The following is a 25,571-nucleotide window of genomic DNA, read 5'->3' as shown; positions in this document are numbered from 1 at the left end:
TTTGTCTCTTACGAAACTATCAGGATCACATCTATTTTATTTCTCAATGTATATCCAGAGTTTGGTATAGTGCAAAAAACAGAGGAGGTGACAATTACACTTTTCTGTCATGTTCCCCTTTGACCTTCCAGGCAAAAGTCAGAACTTTAAGGCCGGGCACGGTGGCTCAAGCCTGTAATTCCAGCACTTTGGGAGGCCGAGACGGGCGGATCACGAGGTCAGGAGATCGAGACCATCCTGCCTAACACAGTGAAACCCCGTCTCTACTAAAAAAAATACCAAAAAAACTAGCCGGGCGTGGTGGCGGGCGCCTGTAGTCCCAGCTACTCGGGAGGCTGAGGCAGGAGAATGGTGTAAACCCGGGAGACGGAACTTGCAGTGAGCTGAGATCTGGCCACTGCACTCCAGCCTGGGTGACAGAGTGAGACTCCATCTCAAAAAAAAAAAAAAAAAGTTAGAACTTTACCTATCAGGGACTCGATGGTGGGCACCTCGCCGAGGTCGTCCAGCAGCTCGTGGATTGGATCATTGTGCTCCGGAGCAATGGCATCCTGGTGATCCAACAGGAGCTGCAAACACCAATGATCAACTCCATTTATACATTCAACTCTCCAGCCCATCCCTCCCTAGAACGCCTAACAATAATCTGCACAAAGAGATTCCAACAAAGTTCCTATATTCAAAGAAACAACAAGCAAATCAACCCAAATAAACAATATGATATATAAAGCACCACACTGGGCTCTGTTGAATGACTTGTTATGATGTAAGAAGAGGAAATACTGGTACTCTCTTAATCTCATGGCCATAAAGGACTCAAATGTTCCCTGTGTAAGAAAGAACACTGTGGCTGGGCGTGGTGGCTCATGTCTGTAAATTCAGCATTTTGAGAAGCCAAGGTGGGTGGATCACCTGAGGTCAGGAGTTCAAGACCAGCCTGGACAACATGATGACACCCTGTCTCTACTAAAAATACAAAAATTAGCTGGGCATGGTGGTGCACACCTGTAATCCCAGCTACTAGGGAGGCTGAGGCAGGCGAATTGCTTGAACTTGGTAGGCGGAGGTTGCAGTGAGCCGAGATTGCGCCACTGCACTCCAGCCTGAATGACAGAGCAAGATTCCATCTCAAAAAAAAAAAAAAAAAAAAACACAAAACAAACAAAAAACACAAAACATTGAAACTCAAAGTTCAATACCCAAAGTCATCAATGTACCCTACTACCAGTTCAAATAAGTCACATGCAGACTTTTACTTAATGTTTCCAGTGCATGACATGATGTAATTCAGAGAAAAGTATACCAAATCAATGTTATAATTATTGTAGGAGTACTCAACAAAGCCTTCAAGGTGCCATTATCCCCAGTGATGCCCTCAGAAATGACAGTAACTTGAACTTTCATTTACATTTTCACACATGTCCTTGTTCCTGTTTTACATGTCCATGTCCCCAGAGGGGAAAAAATGATTTGAAAAATCTGAAGAAACATGGAACTCCAGCTTCCAAGGGAAAAATCCACTCCAAGGCTACACAGAGAAAGAAGCTAGTATTCTAGATCATGTTAGAAAAATAACACAGAGGGCTGGGGTAAAAAGAAAGAAAAGTAAAAGCACTATTTTATCAAAGTACTAGATCAATTCAGTGGGATTCTGATTCAGTAGGCCTGGGCGGTCTCCAGGAAACTTCATTTTTAACTACTAGCCCATAGGATTCTGATGGAGATGGCCTGGGAAGACATTTTAGAAACCTAGCAGTAGATATTGTTAAGAGTAAGAAGCAAAAGGCCGGGCGTGGTGGCTCAAGCCTGTAATCCCAGCACTTTGGCAGGCCGAGGTGGGTGGATCATGAGGTCAGGATATCGACACCATGCTGGCTAACACAGTGAAAGCCCGTCTCTATTAAAAATACAAAAAATTAGCCAGGCGTGGTGGCGGGCGCCTGTAGTCCCAGCTACTCAGGAGGCTGAGGCAGGAGAATGGCGTGAACCCAGGAGGTGGAGCTTGCAGTGAGCCGAGATTACACCACTGCACTCCAGCCTGGGCGACAGAGTGAGACTCCATTTCTAAATAAATAAATAAAAAAGAATAACAAGCAAAAAAAAGAGACATCAAGGAGATGCACGTCAGTTAGATCACAGGAAGGTGAGACACCTGGCTACCAGAGATGATAACCAGCAGCCAGGGATAATAATTAAAGACAATGAAATTAAGTAATTAAAGAAAAATACTTACAGTGTGGGTGTTGATGATTTCACCAATGGAAATGTAGATTACTGGTTTGGTGAGGGTTACTAAATCAGAGTACTCATCCACATTAAATTTATCCTGAAGCTCTGGGACATCACAAGCAGTTTGGAAAAACCGTCTGAAATAAGCACAGGAAGCAGCCCCCCAAAAAGGGACATATGCATGAGAAGTTGGCAAGAGGACATTTCACAAACCTCTCACACAATGAGTGCAAACAGAAGCCAGTCAATATAGTTACTTCAAGAGAAAGTGCTGTGTGTTTGCTGTGCTTGACAACCTTGGGATACTGGCTCTAATAACTTCTTTCTCCACCTAGTTTGTAGTTTTAGTTTTATCCTTAAGAACCATTGCACCATGATTTAAAACTGTTCTCAGGCACCATTAGGAGAACCAATTCTATCTCTAAGACAGTGCTCTGAAGCATTCAAAACTAGATGTTAATTTACAAAAATTAAAAGCATTCTCCAATTCTTCTCTGATTACAAGGTAACGTACTAAATGCATAATCATCATTATTTTTATGTTAACTACTATCTATTTCATAAGTGTTAACTACTATGTATTTCATATGAAAATTCTCGGCCGGGCGCGGTGGCTCAAGCCTGTAATCCCAGCACTTTGGGAGGCCGAGACGGGCGGATCACGAGGTCAGGAGATCGAGACCATCCTGGCGAACACCGTGAAACCCCGTCTCTACTGAAAAATACAAAAAACTAGCCGGGCGAGGTGGCGGGCGCCTGTAGTCCCAGCTACCTGGGAGGCTGAGGCAGGAGAATGGCGTGAACCCGGGAGGCGGAGCTTGCAGTGAGCTGAGATCCGGCCACTGCACTCCAGCCCGGGCAACAGAGCGAGACTCCGTCTCAAAAAAAAAAAAAAAAAAAAGGCCGGGCGCGGTGGCTCAAGCCTGTAATCCCAGCACTTTGGGAGGCCGAGGCGGGCGGATCACAAGGTCAGGAGATCGAGACCACAGTGAAACCCCGTCTCTACTAAAAATACAAAAAAAAAAAAAATTAGCCGGGCGCGGTGGCGGGCGCCTGTAGTCCCAGCTACTCAGGAGGCTGAGGCAGGAGAATGGCGTGAACCGAGGAGGCGGAGCTTGCAGTGAGCCGAGATCGCGCCACTGCACTCCAGCCTGGGCAACAGCGTGAGACTCCGTCTCAAAAAAAAAAAAAAAAAAAAAAAAAAAAAAAAAAAAAAAAAAAAAAAAAAAAAAAAAAAAATAGTACATCGATCATCTTCTGGAGTCCCGGGCACATCAAACATGTCTTCTACAATATGGCAGTCAGGGAAAGTGAGGGGTGGTTTTTAATCTTATCTTTTCCCTCAATGATAAAAATACATCCACAGACTCTCTTAAGCACTTGTGCCTTTCCCCTTACCTGAATTTCTGGTAGGACTGGGAAAGATATTCATTAATGATGCTTAAGTGGGCATTATCTCCCAGAAACATCTTATTAGAAGCAGCATGCTGAAGCATTTTTGCAATGGAGCCCAGATTTCGGCGTTGGTCTGTGGTAAGCTGGCCTCCTGCCGACAGGTCAATGATGTCAAAGGCATCAGGAGCAACAATGGCTGGATTCATGTATCGATAATAAAGCAAGTTACCAATAATCTGGAACAGATGAAACAGAAAGATGGGTATTAAAAGACATACCACCAAGTAAGCCACAAATGACTTTGCTAGCAAAGAAAAGCAGAAAATGCAGTCCTATGAGTAAAAAATAAATAAAAAATACATACACACATGCACGCATGCACATATACACACTCTTTCTCATGGCCTGGAACTAAATGAAATATCCCTTTGTTCAATACAGGAAAACAATGAGAACAGAACTGAAAACTACTGCCAGTAGTTAATGAAAGAGCAGATTCAGAAGGTAAAAATGATACACTTAAAGTCTGTTATTAAGTATTTCAGGACATCTTTTGTTCACATATCATGGTAGCAAATAAGGCTGGTGTCACCCACGTGCACTTTGTACTTTCATGTAGATGGGTTTTCCTTATAAAAAGCTAACAAACATAGCTAAATTCCTTAACATGACCCAATCAGCATAGAGTAACCCCACCTCCCAACATTCTCATGCTGCAGACTTCAAAGGCCAAGTTCATGCCTCTGAAATTAAATTCACTTAACACACATCTGTTCCACAGAAGAATTCAGGGACAGTCACAGCATTTCCCCTAGAGTTTCATTCAGAAGAAATAAAATTAATTCACCTGAACAGAAAGTCTAGAATCGAGGCCTCACTGTAGGAAAGCACAGAACTAGGAGAGAGAAGAAAAAAGCATTCAGATTAAAAAAAAAGAAAAGAGAAGAGCACAGCTGAGTAAGAAAGAGTTATCAGCAACAGCCTTAGCAGAAATAACTGTGCTTGCTACTATTTGCCAGGTCACCAGCAGAGGGAACAATACTACAGCGAAAAGACAGGACTCAAAGAAACTCATCTGAAAACAGGAAAAATCCATCTTTCTACTTGTTTGATGTTTGTGCGCCAAACTATAGGAAGTGTTTCATCCTAAGAGAGGTATCATTTACCAATTACAATTGTTTTCAAAAGCTCACAATCAATGGCAAGCTACTGCCAGAACCTACACTTAGGCAGTTAGTAATGATCTACGGTCAGTCCTGCTTTTATAGCTTTGTCCTCAAAGGGCAGGAGTCTGCCGGCTATGAGATTCTTACCTTCAGCAGCTCATCCTCACCAGCATCAGGGAACTTCTCATGCAACGAGTCCTTCAGCACTTTGGCAATGAAGCGCATCCCATAACTGTGGGATGGACAAAACTTAGTGAGAAGGGCCAAGGAGCAGAAAGGCACTTACTGCTGGGCTCTACTGGGGGTCATGACAACTGATGGCACTCACGGGATTTTGTCCACAGAGCTGACAATGGCTGAGAGAAACTTGTCTGTCACAGCCCGCATGTTCCTGATGGAGCTGTCTAGCCGTGTCTTCACTTCTTCATGAGCTAGCGCCTGCTCAGGGGTCACATCATAGGGCAGTTTGCTGGGAAGAGAGAAATTATACCCAACTATGTTAGACTAACAGCCAGGAACAGCCTGAAGCAAGTGTCCTATCTTTCATAAACTGAAAGACCCAGAAATATTAGATAGCTTAAGCTCATGCTCACAGGGCTGGTAAGTGATAAGGCTAGAATCTGAACTCAGGTTTTTAACTGTGAATCAGGTGCCTGAATTGTGTGCCAGGCACAATAATAGGCATTTGGGAATAAAAGTTATACACGACATGATACCTTCTCTTGAGTCTTTTACAGTCTGGTGGGAGTGACACACAAACAAATGATTATAAACCTATTCTGCTGTAAATCAGTTCACCAAAAGTGCTACAGGACCATAGGGAAAGGGCTTCAACTCAGAATGGAAAAAGGAAGGCAGGCTTCCAAAAGGAAGGGATGCTTGAACTCAAGAAAACGGGAGAGGAAGAGTCTTCTAGGAAGGAAAGGGAGACAGGAGAAATGAGAGTGGAAAAGCAGACAGGGAGCAGGCCATGGCAGACCCTGTATATGATACTGACAAATCTGGACTTTGCTAGAAACCAGAGGGAGGTCTTCAAAGATAGGAGCGCTACGCCAGGAACAGCAGCACACACTAGCATTCCCAGCTACTAGGAAGGTTGAGGTGGGAGGATTGCTTGAGCAAGACCTTGTCTCAAAAAAAAAAAAAAAAAAAAAAAAAAAAAAAAAAAAAAAAAGAGGCAGAGAGAGCTTTGGTACACACAGAAGGGGAAGAGAAGGCAATGCGACCACAAAGGCAGAGGCTGGAACCACACAGCCACAAGTTGAGGGATGTCAACAGTCACCACAAGCTGTAAGAGTCAAGAAACAGTTTCCACTAGAGCCTCTGCAGGGAGTATGGCTCTTCCAGCACCTCGACTTCATGATAATGGTTTCAGATTTCTGGCCTCCACAATTGTGAGACAATGAATTTTGGTTGTTTTAAGCCACCAAATTTGAGGTGATGTGTTATGGCAGCCTTAGAAAATACAAGCAGAGGCCAGGTGTGGTGGCTCATGCCTGTGATCCCAACACTTTGGGAGGCGGAGGTGGGTAGATCACCTGAGGTCAGGAGTTTGAGACCAGTCTGGCCAACATGGAGAAACTCCATCTCTACTATAAATATAAAAATTAGCCGGGCATGGAGGCGCATGCATGCCTGTAATCCCAGCTACTCAGGAGGCTGAGGCAGGAGAATCACTTGAACCCGGGAGGCAGAGGTTGTGGTGAGCCAAGATCACACCATTGCACTCCAGCCTGAGCAACAAAGCGAGACTCTGTCTCAACAACAACAAAAGAAAAATACAAGTAGATAGGAATACCCTTCTTCATTTGTCACAGCATGGCTAATTTAAAATAGGTAGGCTATGAATACAAGAATTCTGCAAAAATCAACAGAAACATTCTATGAGAAATAAATAAATACATGGAACTTACAATAAAGATTATATATATTATTTATATGATTTTCAAAAGTAGTAACCAGCAAGGGAATCAATACGCTAAAAAACATTGGTGATAGAACAGGATATTAACTTTCTGAGATTTTTAGGAAAGAACATTCCCAAGAGGTGACAAGATTCCAGTTTGCTACATGTATTGTGGCTGAAGTAAAAGAAGAAAGCTAAGGGACCTGTGACGCTTACCTGCAGGACAGATCCCCACCACATCACCACACCTCATAGTCACTGGTATCTTAAAAAGAGTTCAAATCAATTTCCTTTTTTTTTTAAGATATGGGGTCTGTGTCGCCCAGGCAGCACTCAAACTCCTGGGCTCAAGCAATCCTCCTGTCTTGGCCTCCTGAGCAACTGGGACTACCAGTGCATGCCACCATGACTGGCTCAATTTCCATTTTATGAAAGGCAAAATAAGACCAGTTTCCCATAGGTACCCACAAGAAAACCAATCCTGAAATGTTCAGCAGGCTTTGGATCTAAAAATGACTGACTCATGGACTGTCAGAGGAAATAACTGAGAAGCCCTGAGCCGGTGTATATGGGGCTATCGGTAAGGAATGCCCTGGGTTGCAGGCAAAACTTCCCAGACAAGTATTGCACTTGGCTGACCACATTCCTGGATGTGCAGGCCTCAGGTATGCAGGCAAAAAAGTTAAAAAGACCTTTGCAATGATCTGAGTCCTGATAACAGACCTACATGGTACTGAGAACCAATCAGATGCCAAATGATTCCTAATAAGGATAAGCCCTTTCTTTTTTTGTGAACCTAGGATGGAGTGCAGTGGTGCCATCAAGGCACACTGCAGCCTCAACCTCCCATGCTCAACCGATCCTCCTGCCTCAGCCTTTGGAATAGGTCGAACTACAGGTGTGCACAACCATGCCCAGCTAATTTTTTTTTTTTTTAAGTAGGGACAAGGTATTCCTATGTTGCCCAGGCTGGTCTCAAACTCCTGAGCTCAAGCAATCCTCCTGCCTCAGCCTCCCAAAGTGTTGGGATTACAGGCGTGAGCCACCACGCCTGGCAAGATAAGCCCTTTCAAGGAGTCAGCAGAATGTTCTGTTCTCCACCCAGGGTACACCTCCCTGTTTGCCTGGCAACCAGGTAAATGGAAAGTAGAATGATGTAGAATGGTGTTATTCAAAGTGTGGACCAGTGCCAGTCTACAAACTGATCAAAGACAAGATAAAGAGAATGAGTCAGAATATAAATCAATACATTGCTTCCGTCATTAAGAAAATCTTGCTATGAAAAAAAAGTATCAGTTGAACTAAATAGTGTGCACAGCTGATTTTCCATTACTGGTGTGCAAACCACACTTTGAATAACAATGGTGTGGAGAGCTGCTACTCCGCCTGTGCCCAGAGAGCTTCATGCATGATCTAACCCTACTCCACAACAACAAGAAGAAACCACAACAGACCACGCTGCTCACACCTCCATTTCCCACCCCTCTGGGTCCTCACCCAAGATGAATAAAACCAGAAACATTTTGGCATTCTGAACTCCCTTTCCCCAGCATTACCCATATTTGATTGGCACACTTTTGCTTTAGATCAATTAATGTTGGTGGTTATGCTATGGCCCTAGCTCAGTTATCTCCTGTAATATGTTAATTTAATTAGCCCAACTCTTGATATTTCAGGGCAGCTCACCCCACACCATTTTCTTTTTCCTTTATTGAAACACAGTGATCTCACCCAATCTATATGAACCTTCTCATTCAACCACATCCCTAGTTATGCCAGGTCCTTTTAAGTCCTACACCCTCCACCTTAGAGTGTTTAGACATGAACACTGCACCTAGCTCTTAGTAAGGCTGGGTTCATCTTAGCCTTTGGACCTCAGCTAAATGAAATTTTATCTTCTGGGATAGGCTTTCCCTAACCACCTTATGTTAGTTCCCTCTTATAAAGTCTCCATTACAGAACCCTACTTCATAAAACTTTCCTCAATGTTTAATTATGCTTTTATTTTTATGTATCTGGTTGGTGTCTCTTCCACCCAATGAACTATGAAGAGAGGGCAGGGAGCATGTCTGTTTCACTCATTATTGCATTACTGTACACATCTCTAACACAATGCCTGGCACACAGTAAGTACTCAATAAATATTTGCTAAATAAGTGAGTTTATTACCAGGTCAACAACTTATACAGCAGAGTTTTCTAAAGAAAAACTATTTCAGGCTGGGTGTGGTGGCTCACGGCTGTAATCCCAGCACTTTGGGAGGCCGAGGCAGATAGATTGCTTGAGATCAGAAGTTCGAGACCAGTCTGGCCAACATGGCGAAACCCTTTCTCTACTAAAAATACAAAAAGTAGACAGGGGTGGTAGCACGTGACTGTAATCCCAGTTACTCGGGAGGCTGGGGCATGAGAATTGCTTAGACCCAGGAGGTGGAGGCTGCAGTGAGCCGAGATTGTGCCACTGCACTCCAGCCTGGGCGACAAGAGTGAAACTCTGTCTCAAAAAAAAAAAGAAAGAAAGAAAAGAAAAATTATTTGAACTAATATTAGTTTATAAATAAAGAGAGGGGAAAAAAGCAGGAAAGAAAATAACAACATGAAAGAAAAGTGTTATTATGGTTAACATACCTTGCCTCTCCTGTCTGAGACTCCATCTGATTAACCCAAGATTTGTAAATATCCACAGGGTCAGTTTTGATGTTGAGAGATTTGTCATCCATAATTTCCTTCACGACTGGGGCCAAGATCTGTCTCAGGGCATTCTGGCCACGCGCACCACGGTTGAAACTTACAACCATTTTAATAACCGTAGGATTTCCTGTGACAATCTCTTGAATCTGATCTACCTTCGACCTATAAAACATCAGATAAAAATTTAAACTTGTCACAGAATCCATCAACTTAAAAGATCCGTCCTGCTTAAAGATCTATCTCCCTGAAACGGTTTCTCTTGAAACACTCCCCGGCACTCACAGAACATTCCTGCAGCTGTACACTCAATCATGGTCATGATTAAGTTCGCTACTAGATAAAAATGTGAAATCTTCCTGTTCAGATCACTTTTTGAAATTATACCTTAATACAGAATGTTCCTAAAATTAACTTATCCCTTCCCTAGAAGCAGCAAGATTTTATATCAGTTATTTAAAAATTAGATGCTTCTTTAGAGTATTTTTCATAAATTAATCGAGATCAAGAAAAGATCAGGAAGGCATGAATCTCAAACTGGGAGCCCCTGTGTTAGTGGGAAGGGGCCTATGCCCTTAAGAAATCTGTTCATACTTGATTTCCTCTTGAAGCGCTGTCTTAAAGAGCCGCAGGAGCAGGTACTCTTCTCGCTGGTTGGATGCGTAGTTGTAGAGTGTGAAGATTACAGAGTCCATGAACTTGGTGGACTTGTTCTGGGGCATCTGAAAAATTAGCTTGGCCAGATAGGTGGGATTGGTCTGAAATAAAACCAAGGGATAAGTCATCTGTAGGTAATATAAAGGCTGGCAAGGTATATTCAATTATTTAAAATTGAAGGACTAGAATATATATGAGAAAAAAATTAATAAATTAACATATTACAGTGCCCGTCACTCACCCCTCAGTGGAATTCAAAAGTATTTCCAGAGAGATCAATGGGTAAGGCTTTCTTGTGGAAAAACAAATTCACTAAATTTTTATAACACTGATTCCAGGAGCCACTTACTTGCAATAAATAAAACAGGTGCTGGTAAGCTTCCAACTTCTCTCTCTTCTCCTTGCTCAAAGCCTTGAGACCTCCCTTCTGTTTATTTATCATCATCATATCAGACAACTGTTCCTTATTTTTTTTGGTAAGTTTTTTACTGTGGGAAACCACATCCTGTAAACAAAAATCAATACATAGATCAGAAAGCCTTCAAAGATGAACCTCTGGGCATTGAGGAAAGGTTTTGTAGCACGTGCAAACTCACATGAAGGTCTACTGCACTGGCAGATTCCCACCGAATATTTTAAAATCACTACACTTTATCCTGTTTTCAGTATACCAATCAAATCCATTCCTATGTTCCAACAAAGAACCTGAGCCACAAGAATGTCCACTGAATTGGGAAACCAACTTCTAGCAATCTATTATAAAAATAATAGCTACATATATACTGAAACAATAATTGCAATGTTATTTATAATAAATGCTTGGAAAACAACCTAAATGTCAAATACTAGGGGAAAAAGAGGTAAATTATAGTATTATTTTCTAAAAATCTATTATGCTACTGTTAAAAATAATACGGCTGGGTGCAGTGGCTCACACCTGTAATCCCAGCACTTTGGGAGGCTGAAGCAGGAGGATCACTTGAGCCCAGGAGTTTTGAGACCAGCCTGGACAACACAAAGAGACCCTACCTCTTATAAAAATATAATTTGCCAGGCGTGGTGGTGTGCACCTGTTGTCCTAGCTACTTGAGAGGCTGAAGTGGGAGAATCACTTGAGCCTAGGAGGTCGAGGTTGCAGTGACTCATGATCATGCCACTGCACTCCAGCCTGGGGTACAGAGGGAAACTCTGTTTCAAAAAAAAAAAATTTTGACTACTTATCATAGCGAAAGAGTCTTATCCTTTAATATGAAGTAAGAACGTAAGATACAAAATGACTGGGGTAGGTGAAATTAGGGGAAGACATTTATCTTCTTTTCTCTATCTAAATTTTGTCTATTAAATTGCTTTATGTCTTAAATAATTTTTTTTTTTTTTTGAGACAGAGTTTCACTCTGTCACCCAGTCTGGAGTGCAGTGGTGCAATCTTGGCTCACTGCAACCTCTGCCTCCCAGGTTCAAGTGATTCTTCCACCTCAGCCTCCTGAGTAGCTGAAATTACAGGCATGTACTACCATGTCCAGCTAATTTTTTATATTTTTAGTAGAGACAGGGTTTTACCATGTTGGCCTGGCTGGTCTCAAACTCCTGGCTTCAAGTGATCCGCCCTCCTCGGCCTCCCAAAGTGCTGGGATTATAGGTGTAAGCCATCATGCCTGATCTGTCTTATACAACTTTTTAAAAAGGTTATGATGGCCGGGCACAGCAGCTCAGCCTGTAATCACAGCACTTTGGGAGGCCAAGGTGGGTGGATCAATCACTTGAGGCCAGGAGTTCGAGACCAGCCTGGCCAACATGGTGAAACCCTCGTCTCTACTAAAAATGCAAAAAAGCTGGGTGCCGTGGCTCACACCTGTAATTCCAGCACTTTGGGAAGCTGAGGCAGGTGGATCACCCGAGGTCAGGACTTCAAGACCAGCCTGGCCAACATGGCGAAACGCTGCCTTCACTAAAAATACAAAAATTAGCAGGGTGTAGTGGTATGTGCCTGTAATCCCAGTTACTTGGGAGGCTGAGGCAGGAGAATCACTGAACCTGTAAGGCAGAGGTTGCAGTGAGCCGAGATCACACCATTGCACTCCACCCTGAGCGACAAGAGGGAAACTCAGTCTCAAAAAAAAAAAAAAAAAAAAAAAAGCCAAAAAGCAAAAAACAAAAAACATTAGCCAGGTGTAGTGTCACATGCCTATAATCCCAGCTACTTAGGAGGCTGAGGGAGGAGAATCGCTTGAACCTGGGAGGCAGAGGTTGCAGTAAGCTGAGACCACATCACAGTACAACCTGGGCAACAGAGTGAGATTTGGTCAAAAAAAAAAAAAAAAAAAAAAAAAAGGCTTATGGCAGTAACTGAGAAGGTGGTCAGCCTCCACCCTCCCCACCAGTCAGAAAGGGAAATGCAAGGGTTACAAAGCAGGATGAAGTGTTCCAAGACCCCGCTGGCACTGGGCCATACCTGCAATGTAATCTTATTTTTCACTAGCAGTCCAATTTTGATATCCATGAGATTGAGGTCATTCTCCAGCTGCTGGTTAGAACGAATGAGGGTGATAACCTCTTCCCGCATCTTCATAAGGTCAAGCTCCTCCTGAAAATCCTGGTCACTTTGGTCCAGCAGGTGGACAAATTTTCGGACCACAATCATAGGAGGATCCTCAGCATTGACTGACAGAAAGTATGCATCAGACAAAGAATGGAGTTACCAGAAAAAGTACTATGTCTCAGGAAATAGCACTGTCTTGAAAAAGTAGTTCTATTCACACACATTTAATTTTGAGATGTGCCAAGACAACTATCAGATGCAGTCTTCTGTGTCAGGCTATTGCTATGTTATGATAAAGGTTAATGCAACAAGCCAACCAGATACCTAGCCACATGTTAGCAAAGGGACTTATGTCACAGGTCACACCCTCTCCCCCAAGCCTTGCCTTCAGGACAGTAAAAGAGGTCTGTGGAGAATACCCTGAACTTGGTGGCTCCAAGCCACTGCCTCAACTCTTCACGCGGAGCCAGTTACTCACTGAGAGTCTTGTAGTCATCCCGAGCTTTGTTTGCCCGAATAAAAGCCTGGATTTTGATAATGTCATTTATCTAAGGAACAAAAAAGAAGAAGAAGAAATTCCTCTGTTCATCTGTCTACCAAAAATATGGCAAAGCAGCTCCTAATGGCCTGTATGATCCAAGGGTGCTTACATGGTCCCGGAAGTACTGCAGGCGATCTCGATAGCGCTTTCTAGCCTGGTGCATCCTTGCCAGGGACTGAATCTATGGAAAAGGGATCCTGAAAATTAGAAGAGTCCTTCATCTCAACATGTGTTATACCTGCACCCCTCACGGAGAAACCCTGCTCAGGCTACCATACCTTTACAACTTCGTCTTTGTGGGAACGCAGGTAAGCTAACCGATCTTGATATGCCTTCTTCTGCTTGTACCCTCTCCACTGCGACTGAAACAATCAAATGTTACAGAGGACATATTACTTCCCAAGCATCAGTGGAAGTTAAAAAAAAAAAAAACCTTTCATCTTGATATATGATCCAAGTACAATTTCATGATGAAGTTTTAGGAAGGACCACTTCCAACAGTGACAGGGGAACAAGGGCATGGGCCATCCCTCCACTGGAAGAACACGATGGCTACATTCTACTTCCCCAACGTCAGCACAGCCCTGCACACCTTTTATAGTGCAGCCATACAGATTCATTTACTGGCTTCTTCCAACAAATCAAGTGAGGAAGATAAGATACAATGGGGTATTCCCCTTTTACAGATGGGGACACAAACTTGGAGATTCACCACTGTCTGGTAGCAGTGCAACCATCATTCCTAACTCAGAATTCTTTCTAGGACATTGTTCCGCCTTATCATTGAAGCAAAACCACAGTTGTTTTCCTCAGGGTTCAAATCTTACAGAAAGGTATAGTCTTAGAAGAAGAGAGGAAGAGGTACCCAAGAACTGCCACTGTGCCACCATTAAACACCTGTAGGCACACTATGGTTATATGGTAGTAAAGAGGAGGTACCTGTCAAAGAAAAGAGAAGACTAAGAGTCCAGAACTCAAAAATCACACTCAGACAGTCAATGGTGACAGCTGACCGTTTATTACCCCTGCTCTAGATGCCCGCTTGCTGTCTGTGTGATAGGTTCTGAAATACCTGAATGCAGGTGATGGCAGGGATTTGTTTCTTCAGGAAATTCATCCTGGATCGGAATTCCTGTCGAACTAAGTATCCACGGCAGCGAGCCTGCAGCCTGGTGATCAGGCCTTCGTTAGCCAGCCACAGCTGTTCTCGGTTATATGCAGCAGTCACCCCAGAGATAGAACTCTGAAAAAGCAGTGGTTACATTCAAAGACATTTACAGGCAAGAATGGATGCAGGTTTTCTCAAAGTATCATCCACAGCACACAAGCTAACACTCCTGCTTCCTAAGTCTATACTGTATCATTAGCTACGCGACATGAACAAAGCCCTCAAGTCTGTTTTTCAGAACCAGGTTGTTCTCACACACCTCCTCCCACCTAGAAAACATCATAAACAAAAACTTAATCTTCTTTTGCTTCATATGTCATCTCACTTATCCATCTATCCAACACTGACTAGGCTGGGCACTGTGCTGGCTGATCTGGGGTCACTGCAGACAAGAAAAGAGTGACAGGCACCGAACAGGGCTGTGTGCCAAATATCAAGGGACCCCTAGAATGTTACAATGCAGGAGAGACCAGAGGTGAGGACTGAAAATTGCTTCCCCAGGCAGATTGCAAATGGTCTTGAAAAGTAGCCTAGAGGGTTTGGATTGTTACTAAAGATACTGGAGAACCAGAAAACTCTGTCAAGCAAAGGAATAAAACAATCAGATGTTTATTATTTATTTTAGAGACAAGGTTTCGTTCTGTCACCTAGGCTGGAGTGCAGTGGTGCAATCTCAGCTTGCTGCAGCCTCAAATTCCTGGGTTCAAGCAATCCTCCCAGCTCACCTCCTGAGTAGCTGGGGCTACAAGCGTACCAGCACACTTGGCTAATTTTAATTTTTTAAAAAACATTTTTTGAAGAGATGAGTCCTCATTATATTGTCCAGGGTGGAGATTATTTTTAGAAAAACAATACTGTTAGGAAAGTAGCTGACAGATTAGAGTGAGGTGAGACTTCAACCAAGGGGGTGAATTACAATGCTGCTATTGCGATCCAAGTGAGAGATGGCCTGGGCTTCAACAAGGACAGCAGGAGTGAGAGTGGTTAGGAACATCTGGTTACCTATCCAATATCCACCTTCTCCTTTCTCCTTGGTAACAGAGCCTTGATTTTTTTTTTTTTTTCTTTTTTTCTGGGCAACACTGTACGCACTTAAAAGACTCCACGAGTGGTCAGGCGCGGTGGCTCACGCCTATAATCCCAGTACTTTGGGAGGCTGAGGTGGGTGGATCACCTGAGGTCAGGAGTTGGAGACCAGCCTGGCCAACATGGAGAAACCCCGTCTCTACTAAAAATACAAAAATTAGCCGGGCATGGTGGTGCATGCCTGTAATCCCAGCTACTCAGGAGGGTGACACAGAATTGCTTGAACTCGGGAGGCGGAGGTTGTGGTGAGCCGAGATCACGCCATTGCACTCCAGCCTGGGCAGCAAGAGCGAAACTCCGTCTCCAAAAACAAAAAACAAAAAACAAAAAACTCCATGAGGTAGAGAGAGGTCATGCGCTGTGAACAGCAGTAGTACGGCAAGACCTTTGAGAAAGCTCCTTGAGAGAGACAGCTGGCAGCACACCTTTTTCGCTTTCCTTCCCCTTCTTCCTACTTCCTGCTTGGACTGCTAACTTGATGGTCAAAGCTCCAAGCAGTCACTATAGGTAACAAGGTGACCTCGAGAATGGAAGCCACATGACAGAGCACAAAGATGGAGGATCCTGGGACAGATGACACCATGGAGCCACATTTTCCCTGGACTGCTGAACTGCAGAATCATTTCACGTGAGATAAAAATACAACCTTACACACTATTGCAGCCTCTGGTTTTTTCCTATTTAACTGTGTTTGAGGTGTCTGCTGGACTTCTGGACTGCAAAAGGAAGGGCAAAAACCTGGTGGTGGGGAAAAGTGCTAATGTCTGGAAGTACAGATTTAGGAGTCACAAGCACAGGATTAAGGGCTGGAGCCACAGGCTTGAAAGAGATCACTCAGAAAGAATGCGTAGACGAAGAGAAGAGGGCCAATGGAATCTTCATATAATTCAAGCAGAGGTAGAGAAAGGAAGGTAGCAAGAGAGATTAAGAAGGAACATTCAGAAGTAGGAAAATCAGAAGAGAATTGTATGGGAGAAGCCAAAGGAATTAAGGGTTTGAGGAAGAGACTTTTGACAAGTCATATACGATGAGTGCTCAGAACTGAATTTGCCAATTAAAAGGTTATTGATGAATTCTAAAATAAGAGTTTTACTAAGTAAAAGCTGGACAGGAAACCACACTGCTGTGAGCTAAGAAGTGGATGCTAACAGACAGTGAATTAGTGACGAGTAGACTAACTTTCAAGGCCCTTAGCAAGAGTATGAATGTAGGTGAGGCCAGATCAAGGCCCTTAGCAAGAGTATGAATGTAGGTGAGCCCAGTTCAGGGAAATTCCATGGGCTTTAAAAAATGTTTGTATTATTATTTTTTCAAAGATGTGGGAAATAAAGATGCCTACGTATGTAGGCTGCTACTTAAAATACAGTCCTTGGGCCAGCAGCATCAACATCACCTGGCAGCTTGTCAGAAATGTAGATTTTCTCAGAACTCACACTAGAATCAGAGCCTTCATTTTAACAAGATCCCAGGTGATTCAGACAGACATTAAATCCTGACAAACACTGGAGGAAGAGCATGAAAAGTATAAGGTCTGCAAGGAACTGGGAGAGGATGAAATCAAGCAGTAAGATAAATAATGAGCTTTAGAAAGGATAGCTGTTTCCTCTGGAGAGAAAATGAAGAAGGAATCAGTGAAAATCCAAGTAAGCTGAAAGTACAGAGAGTGGGGAGTACAGAGTGGGAGAATCTATATGTGAAGGCCACTATTGTTGGCAGGGGAGGTAAAAGGTCAGGTCACATGCTGAAAATGAGGTAGCATCCCTTCCCGTTTAAATTCTTAGGTCCATATATGCAAAACACTATTCAAACATGAGTGTTTCTGTGGAGGTTAATAAGATTCTCAAAGGTGTCCCTGACCTAACAAGAGTTAAAAATCACTCTGCTAGAAGTTGTACCCTGAATTCCCTAGCACAGCATATTAGGCCCTCAAGCTTCAATCTGGGCCTCTTGTCCTGCCACACCTACCATGTGCCAGGTAATACACCATTCATCTCTCCCTCAGGGGTCCATATCCTTTCAGTACTCTGTGCTTTTTCCTTTTCTATTTTCTTTCCTACTTTCTTTTTATAATTTCAGCAAGCTCATCCTTAACTTTCCCTTTCTGTCTAGAACAGCCTTTTCTTTTTTTCTCAGCTGCTAAAATATTATCTATGCTATGTTACTCCAGGACAAAATTAAAATTTCCCTTAAGACTTCCCTTATTGTGCTGTTATTAGAGCACCACTTCTCTCTGCCTTACATTACAGTACTCGGTTTTGTGTCTGCTGTTTTCACAACACTGTGAAATACTGGGAGGTAGAGACTCTCTGATACCTATTTCTATCTTCTTAATGCCCAGAACAGAGTTCAGTGAATTCAAATTTCATCACCTGTGAAATCATTAGCAATGAAAATGAAACACTGGAAAGGTAAGACACTGTAACCCACCATATAAAGAGAACTTTAACCACAAGGTAGAAATCATCTGATGGTAACTCCTGAATAAAGGAACTATTTCACTTTTTCCACAGGTGTATTTTTGACTTGTTCCACACAGGATTTGGGAAATATTGACAAAGGGAAGTCAATGACCTTTTGAAAATATTTTATTGTCCTTTTTCTCTAGGAATCTTGAATGTCTATTAGTAATGTGTCTAATCATGACCTACAGGAGCTTACTGAACATCTTCCCTCAGTATATATTCTTCCCCTTTAACATTCATTAAACAACTCTGGTTTAATTGACAGGAGTGCAGCACCAAGTTAAGCCTTAAAAGTCCTCAACAGTCTATCAACGACAATGTAACTCCCACTTAGAGAAAGTACTGCAAACTTAGCAGCTCACCTTAAAAACTACTAGGGGGCATAGACAAGCACAAATGTGACTAAAATTCGAATCCAAGTACATTAAATTCTGAATGAATACAAAGTTCTTTGGGAGCTTCAAAGGAAGATGAAGGGGGTAAGGAAAGGAAATTTTAAAAAGATTCTTAGAGGAGGTGACTTGAGATGGGTGTGTTTGGAGGACTGAATTTTTAAGGAGGACTGAATTTTTAAATTAAATTTTATTTTTCTGAGACAGGGTCTTGCTCTGTTGCCCAGGCAGGAATGCAGTGCTGGGATCGTGGCTCATTATAGCCTTGACCTCCTGGGTTCAACTGATCCTTCCACCTCATCCTCCCAAGTAGTTAGAATCCCAGACACACACCACTACGCCCACCCAGCTAATTTTTGTATTTTTTGTAGAGATGAGGTTTCACCATGTTGCCCAGGCTGGCTTGAACTCCTGGGCTCAAGCAGTCTTTTTGCCTTGGCCTCTCAAAGTGCTGGGATTACAGGTGTGAGCCACCATGCCCAGCCTGAATTTTTTTCTTTTTTTGTATCAAGAATCAGTACAAAGGGAAGGATAGAATTTTGACAGATATGGATGGCAGGAGAGAGACATCTCACGACAGCAGAGACTTTGGTTCATGACTATATCCCCATTCCTTAGAAGAGTACCTGCTACATTTGAGGTATCTGACAAATAACTGTTGAATGGGCTGGGTGCGCTGACTCACACCTGTAATCCCAGTACTTTGGGAGGCTGAAGTGGGTGGATCACTTGAGGCCAGGAGTTCGGGACCAGCCTGGCCAACAGGGCAAAACCTCGTCTCTACTAAAATTACAAAATTAGCCAGGTGTGGTACACGTCTGTAATCCCAGCTACTCGGGAGGCTGAGGCAGGAGAATCGCTTGAACCTAGGGAGGTGGAGGTTGCGGTGAGCCGAGACTGCACCACTGCACTCTAGCCTAGGTGACACAGTAAGACTCTGTCTCAAAAAAAAAAAACAACAACAACAACAACAAAAAAAACTGTTGGACAGCATAAGCAAAGACACAAAGACACAGAAGATGAAAAAGTACTTTAAAAGCTCTATGAAAACGCTACCTTTATTTGAAAGTGCAGGTTGTAGCTAATATAATTCGTGGAACAGTCAGAAAAGAGACTGAAAATACAAACTGGGAAAGATTAAAGAAGTTGCATTTAATGGAGTCAGCAACCTTCCATTTTTCTTTTATAGATCATCTAACTTTTCTTAGCACATGGTTCATATCACTTAATTCTATAATTCAGATGTTTTACAAATTCAGGCCTTAGTCACTACCCCAACTACTACAAAAAAATTAGCCCAAAACAGCTCATTACATAACCTCAGTTTTAGTCTAGGGTTTCTGACCACACGCCCTTTTCCTCTTAGTAATATCATAGCTTGAAAACACTTTCTCTCAGCTTCTTCTTATGTGAAGAAAGGTGACTTACCTGGATCTCCTCCCGAGAAAGCTGCATAGAATTTTGCACAAAATTTGGGGGTTCGTCCCATCCTCCTTCCTGGGTCTCCAGATTGTGGTAATAATAATATCCACCTTTTACCCAGTGCTTCACCCACTTGCTGTTATTATCTCCTGGCAGAAAATAAAGGAAAGATAGAAGACACCCAGAGCCACACTCCCCAGCTGTACACATCCCGAACTGCAGGATTATTACAGTCAGTTCTCACAGTCTAAATGAAGACCACTCCAAAAGCTGCTCCTTGGATCTGTGAGAGTAAAGGCGGGATCCTAAGCCCCCATTAAATTATGGCTTTGTAATGACTAACTTAGCTCATTTATGTCTGTAAGAAGAAAATACCTATGATGTGCAATTATGGAATTAACCATGATTAACTTTGTTTATTCCAAAGCCTATGTTTAAGGCCTGTCTGTCTTAAAAAATTTGCAACCATTGAGCCTCTCCAATTTTTCAATTTATTTATTTATTTTTTGAGACACAGTCTTGCTCTGTCGCCCAGGCTGGAGTGCAGTGGCACGCTCTTGACTCAATGCAGCCTCTGCCTCCTGGGTTTAGGTGATTTTCCTGCCTCAGCCTCCTGGATAGCTGGGAATACAGGCGCACGCCACCACGCCCAGCTAATTTTTGTATTTTTAGTAGAGACAGGGTTTTACCATGTTGGCCAAGCTGGTCTTGAACTCCTGACCTCAGGCAATTCACTCGCCTTGGCCTCCCAAAGTGCTGGGATTACAGGCGTGAGCCACTGCACCCGGCCCAGTTTTTCAATTTTTAAAAGTCCATAAAATGTGATAAAAAATCTTAAGTTTTTCCTGGTTTTTATACTCAAACTACTTTTAATTGCCTATAGGCTTAATCAGAACCACTGCTACTCTGTGAAAGATAAGCAGTTAAATATTTTAATCTTTCCCACATTCTCAGAAAATTGGCCTTGTTAACACAGCTGTCCACAAAGGGGGGGAAAAGGATATTTTCAAAAACAGAGATTTTTATCTCCTTTAAAATAAGTACCGTACATCTATGCTAAAAGATCTTTCCCTATAGCTTATCCCTTTCCTCTACATCTGTCCCCTCGTATACTCAAGGGTTAGCTTCAGGGCACATATGTATTACCCCAGAACTCACCTACTGCCAGTTTTTTCTTCTTGGCTTCAGCAAGGTCACTCTGGTAAGTTTCACCACATTCAGGGATGACTCCATATAAGCCAACATCAGAGGAACGAAGGGCACTCAGTGTTTTGCCAACATCACCACTTTCTACTGCCTCATTAATGGCAAAGATTCCTAAAGCAACTATTCCGGGAAAGAATTGTTACTAGAATAGTTTAGAGAGTGTCTAAACTCACATACTGGTTCACTTAACTATATCTACTGGCAAATTGTTCCCCCATACCTATCTTGGTCAAGCTGTATGGAGCACCTTGTCATCCCCAGCCTCCACCAAAACAGAAATAAAACAGGTGATACATACACTTCTGTGCTTCTTGGGTGTCTTTGTTGGACTGCCAGATTCCACCTTGAATTTCATCCAACCATAACACGGCTGACTCATCCTGGATTTCCTACATATCATTGAAACCAAAATATTAAAGTCATGAAATTGGGGTACCTGTAACATACATGTGATGAGGGGGGTTTCCCAGACACAATTCAATATGGAAGAACAGGCTTAAAAAATATGAGACACGTGGGTTAGTCAAATGGAAGAAGTAGGCATCAAAAAACTGGTAAAAGATTGGGTGCAGTGACTCACACTTGTAATCCAACACTTTGGGGGGCTGAGGCAGGAGGAATGCTTGAGCCCAGGAGTTCGAGACCAGCCTGGGCAACATAATGAGACCCCATCTCTCTCTAAAAAAATTAGCCAGGCATGGTGGTGCATGCCTATAGTCCCAGCTACTAGGGAGGCTGAGGCAGAAGGATTGCTTGAGCCCAGGAGGTTAGGCTGCAGTGAGCCGTGTTCTTACCACTGCACTCCGGCCTGGGCAACATAGTAAGACCCTGTCTCCCAAAATGAACAAACTGGTAAAGGTCATAAGGGAAATGGCTCACATGTAGGTGAAGATTATATAAAGATGAATTTAAGTGATTCAGGAGGAGTAGTTCAGCTAGAAGGGGCAAGAGGCCCAGATAGATTGGGAAGGGGTCCAGAGACTTTAACAGGGTGACAAGGGCCAGGGTATATATATAAATATGCAGTACTTATTTGAAAGCCTCCTTTGCCAACAATATTCAGAGGAAGTTAATGTTCTCTATGACTACTAATGTTTTTAAGACTGCCAAGTCTTACTTTAACCAGAACCTTTGAAGTATCACATTTAAAGCCAGGAGTCACTACAGGCAGTCTACATTTCTTACCAGCTGATATCCTAAAACTTGAATGTTAAATCAGTTGCTGGGAACTTAAAAGCAAATTTTCACAGAGAAACATAACGAATGTTGTGATTACTTTCCTTAGTACAGCCTCACAGCATAGTCTGAGTTGACTATTGCAGACAGAGAAGATGTATGATGTAGTGGAGGTGACTTACGTTCCTCTTTCTAAATTCGTTAAGACAATTTTCTTTTTTAAAAGAGCTTGTTGGTGAGCATTTGCTCTGAACGGCATTTTAAACAGAAATAGATTAGTAGAAATATCTTCCTCTAGTATTTTCCATTTTTTTTTTTTTTTTTTTTTGAGATGGAGTCTCGCTCTGTGGCCCAGGCTGGAGTGTGGTGGCGCAATTTCTGCTCACTCAAGCTCCGCCTCCCAGGTTCACACCCTTCTCCTGTCTCAGACTCCCGAATAGCTGGGACTACATGCACCCGCCACCACACCCGGCTAATTTTTTGTATTTTTTTTTAGTAGAGACAGGGTTTCACCGTGTTAGCCAGGATGGTCTCAATCTCCTGACCTTGTGATCCGCCCGTCTCGGCCTCCCAAAGTGCTGGGATTACAGGCGTGAACCACGTCGCCCAGTCGTATCTTCCAATTTTCAAGAATGTGGCTGCCATATTCCAATTTGGGGAAGTAGTTTAAGGATTAGCCCCAGGTAGTCACTACCGTTACTGAGAGTTAGCACAACAGGATTCTACTTCTACCTACTCGCAGTGTGAGAGTCAGAATTAGAAACCACTGCTGATAACCCCGTTAGATTTCCGTGGTCACATTGAGGTTTTGCAAGCTTCAACGATTTCAAAGAGTGGGGGTCCTTTGTTAAGATGCCTGTAAGGTCTTTACAGAAAGCATCAATTCAGCAGAATACTGGGGCACTCTTCTCTAGAAAAGACAAGACACTTCAGGTTTTAAAGTGGCCAGGTTGTGGGAGTCATGTTTGTGGTGATCTGGGCAGACCCAACAAAATTAACATACTCATGAGGCTTGAGCTAACAGCAATTGGTATAAACAGCAGCTCAAAAATTCATTTAGATTGCCTGATGTGAATATAATTTGCCAAGGCACGAATGAGGCAGAATAAAGAACTCAATAAATCACCATAACTGTGTCCAAATGAGGGTCTGAGCTGTGACGCAAAGTGAAATGTTTGACTGCCCAACAGCTGAAGTCACAAAACCTTAGGGAAGGCTTGGCTTTCCTCCTGTTTTATCAGAGAAAGACACAACATTTCATTCCATATAGTGAGGCAGCCACAATTCCTACAATTTATAAAGAGTGCAGGTGACAGAATAAGGGCAAGGGAAAGCATCTGAAATTGAAAGCAGTGATTTCTCCTAAATGGAGTCTTTTAGAAAGATCATTTAACCTAATTGTGGTAGGTTCTGGCCTTACAATTCTAAGAGGCACTGTCCCAATTTTAAGAAGCTCACAGTGTTGGGATAGGAAAAGAGTAAACAGATAAACAGAACGCAAGAACAAATAAATCACTTAAAAGCTGCAGAACCTAGTACCTTCCTACCACTAGCCGCTTCCTATTACCGAAAATAGAAACTGACAACACACAATCCCCTAGAGTCCTAAGAATAACTACTGGAAATACTAGGCAATATTTCCAATGTGAGACAATACAATGAGTCAGCTGCAGGCTTGTAACAACTTAAATTGACAAGTCATAAGCAAGAGGGCTGATGGTCCGGTCTCCAAGAGAAGCAGTATAAAACTCCGTGCATCATAAAAACAGAAGCATTTCCACAGAATCAAGTCATTTTTGGTTCACTTCTGGGATAATCATACAACAGATATCTGAGCAGAATCTGCTGTAAGCAAAGTTGTGAGACTTAGCACAACCTCCCTTGCATTCAGAGAGAAAGGCAGAGCCTTTCTGAGCATTCAGAATTCTTTCTTCCTTGCCCCATGCAGATTAAAGTAAAACCTTTCATACATACTCCTTAAGAAATAAGCAGTAGAGCAATAGTATGAAAGGCAAGAAAAAGTGAATGGATGGGTGTCTCAGGTGTTTCAGGGAAACATAATAGAGAAAAGCCCCTCACCAGAATGAAAAAGGAAAGAGAGAGCATACACTACCTCATCCCAGGTTCTTTCTGCTCCAATTAGACTGAATAAAATGACAAAACCTAAATCCTTCTGGTAAAATTTATTTTAAAGAGATCACCTAAGATTAACTCAAATCACTGAGCAGAGTGTTAAAACCCAGGTTGGATATTATGGACAGAAAACAGATTTGCTGTAAAAATGCTATATAAGATATATTAAAGTACAGCTCTCTAACAACTCTGACACTTAGAAACACTCATTGCATTTCAGAAGAGGTAAAGAGATAAGGACCAGAAGTCAGAATTTAAAAAGAGAGGGCAATGATTGGAGGTAGAAGAGGTGAAGAAGACACAAAACACAGGGAAAGAGAGAAGAGACAAAAGAATGACTATGTTATGTACATATGTATATGGAAAGCACACACTTACACATCCCTCTAAAGGGCACCTCTCACCACTCAAAACTTTTTAAAAAGCCTTTACTATGTGGCATGGTTTGCATGTGTGATGATAGACACAATATTACATATATAAATACATAACCACATATATACCACATACACACATAAACACACATACACAAATCTGTACAACATATTTATCAACTATACAGCATAAGCACTGACCAATTAGGATGGAGCAGAGTCCTTATGGCCACTGCTGGTTTAGTTGCCGTATAGTGGGATTTCAATTAGAGTTGGGGAGTGATGGCACACATATTGGGAGGGTTGGGACAGTAACAATGTACCAAACAAAATAGAAGTATTTCAATGTCCTAACAACTGGTACAGCTGTGCCGGTGTGAACCAGCTGATTACTAGCTACATGCATATAAGCATGTGTGCACAAGTGCATATACACACAAAGAGGTCAGAGAGAGATTTAAGTCATTCCTGTTTTTGAGACAGTGTCTCGCTCTGTCGCCCAGGCTGGAGTGCAGTGACCCGATCTCGGTTCACTGCAAGCTCCGCTTCCTGGGTTCACGCCATTCTCTTGCCTCAGCCTCCCGAGTAGCTGGGACTACAGGCGCCTGCCACCATGCCGGGCTAATTTTTTTTTTTTTTTTTTGTATTTTTAGTAGAGACGGGGTTTCACCCTGTTAGCCAGGATGGTCTCCATCTCCTGACCTCATGATCCACCCACCTTGGCCTCCCAAAGTACAAAGATTACAGGCATAAGCCACTGTGCCCGGACGATTTAACTCATTCTTATTCTTTCTTCTTTTATTTGTTTTTTTTTGTTTTTTTTTTTTGAGGTGGAGCCTTGCTGTCACCCAGGCTGGAGTGCAGTGGTGAGATCTCTCAGCTTACTGCAACCTCCTATTCCTGAGTTCAAAAAATCCTCCTGCCTCAGCCTCTTGAGTAGCTGGGACTACGGGGTGTGCCACCACACCTGGAACATTTTTGTATTTTTAGTAGAGATGGGGTTTCGCCATGTCAGCCAGGCTGGTCTCAAAC

General features: G+C 42.7%; 1 protein-coding gene across 1 annotated transcript in view; it reads right to left on the bottom strand.

The window, feature by feature from the left end:
• The window catches only part of IQGAP1 (IQ motif containing GTPase activating protein 1), a 209,616-nt gene that overhangs the window by 17,786 nt on the left and 166,259 nt on the right, over positions 1-25,571 (bottom strand). Inside the window, exons 17-32 of the mRNA XM_050798029.1 lie at positions 21,155-21,245; positions 20,809-20,976; positions 19,657-19,799; positions 14,193-14,363; positions 13,399-13,482; positions 13,230-13,301; positions 13,058-13,127; positions 12,493-12,701; positions 10,390-10,545; positions 9,978-10,141; positions 9,324-9,548; positions 5,119-5,259; positions 4,938-5,022; positions 3,628-3,860; positions 2,234-2,366; positions 467-569 (exon numbers count right to left, since the gene is read on the bottom strand). Coding sequence (XP_050653986.1) covers positions 467-569; positions 2,234-2,366; positions 3,628-3,860; positions 4,938-5,022; positions 5,119-5,259; positions 9,324-9,548; positions 9,978-10,141; positions 10,390-10,545; positions 12,493-12,701; positions 13,058-13,127; positions 13,230-13,301; positions 13,399-13,482; positions 14,193-14,363; positions 19,657-19,799; positions 20,809-20,976; positions 21,155-21,245 — 2,248 coding nt within the window. The remainder of the gene's footprint in view (positions 1-466; positions 570-2,233; positions 2,367-3,627; positions 3,861-4,937; positions 5,023-5,118; positions 5,260-9,323; positions 9,549-9,977; positions 10,142-10,389; positions 10,546-12,492; positions 12,702-13,057; positions 13,128-13,229; positions 13,302-13,398; positions 13,483-14,192; positions 14,364-19,656; positions 19,800-20,808; positions 20,977-21,154; positions 21,246-25,571) is intronic.

This window comes from Macaca thibetana, chromosome 7 (genome assembly GCF_024542745.1).
Source record: "Macaca thibetana thibetana isolate TM-01 chromosome 7, ASM2454274v1, whole genome shotgun sequence".
In the NCBI taxonomy this organism is placed as follows: Eukaryota; Metazoa; Chordata; class Mammalia; order Primates; family Cercopithecidae; genus Macaca; species Macaca thibetana.
The sequence above is the reverse complement of the archived record's forward strand: the minus strand, read 5'-3'. Positions and strand labels throughout refer to the sequence as shown.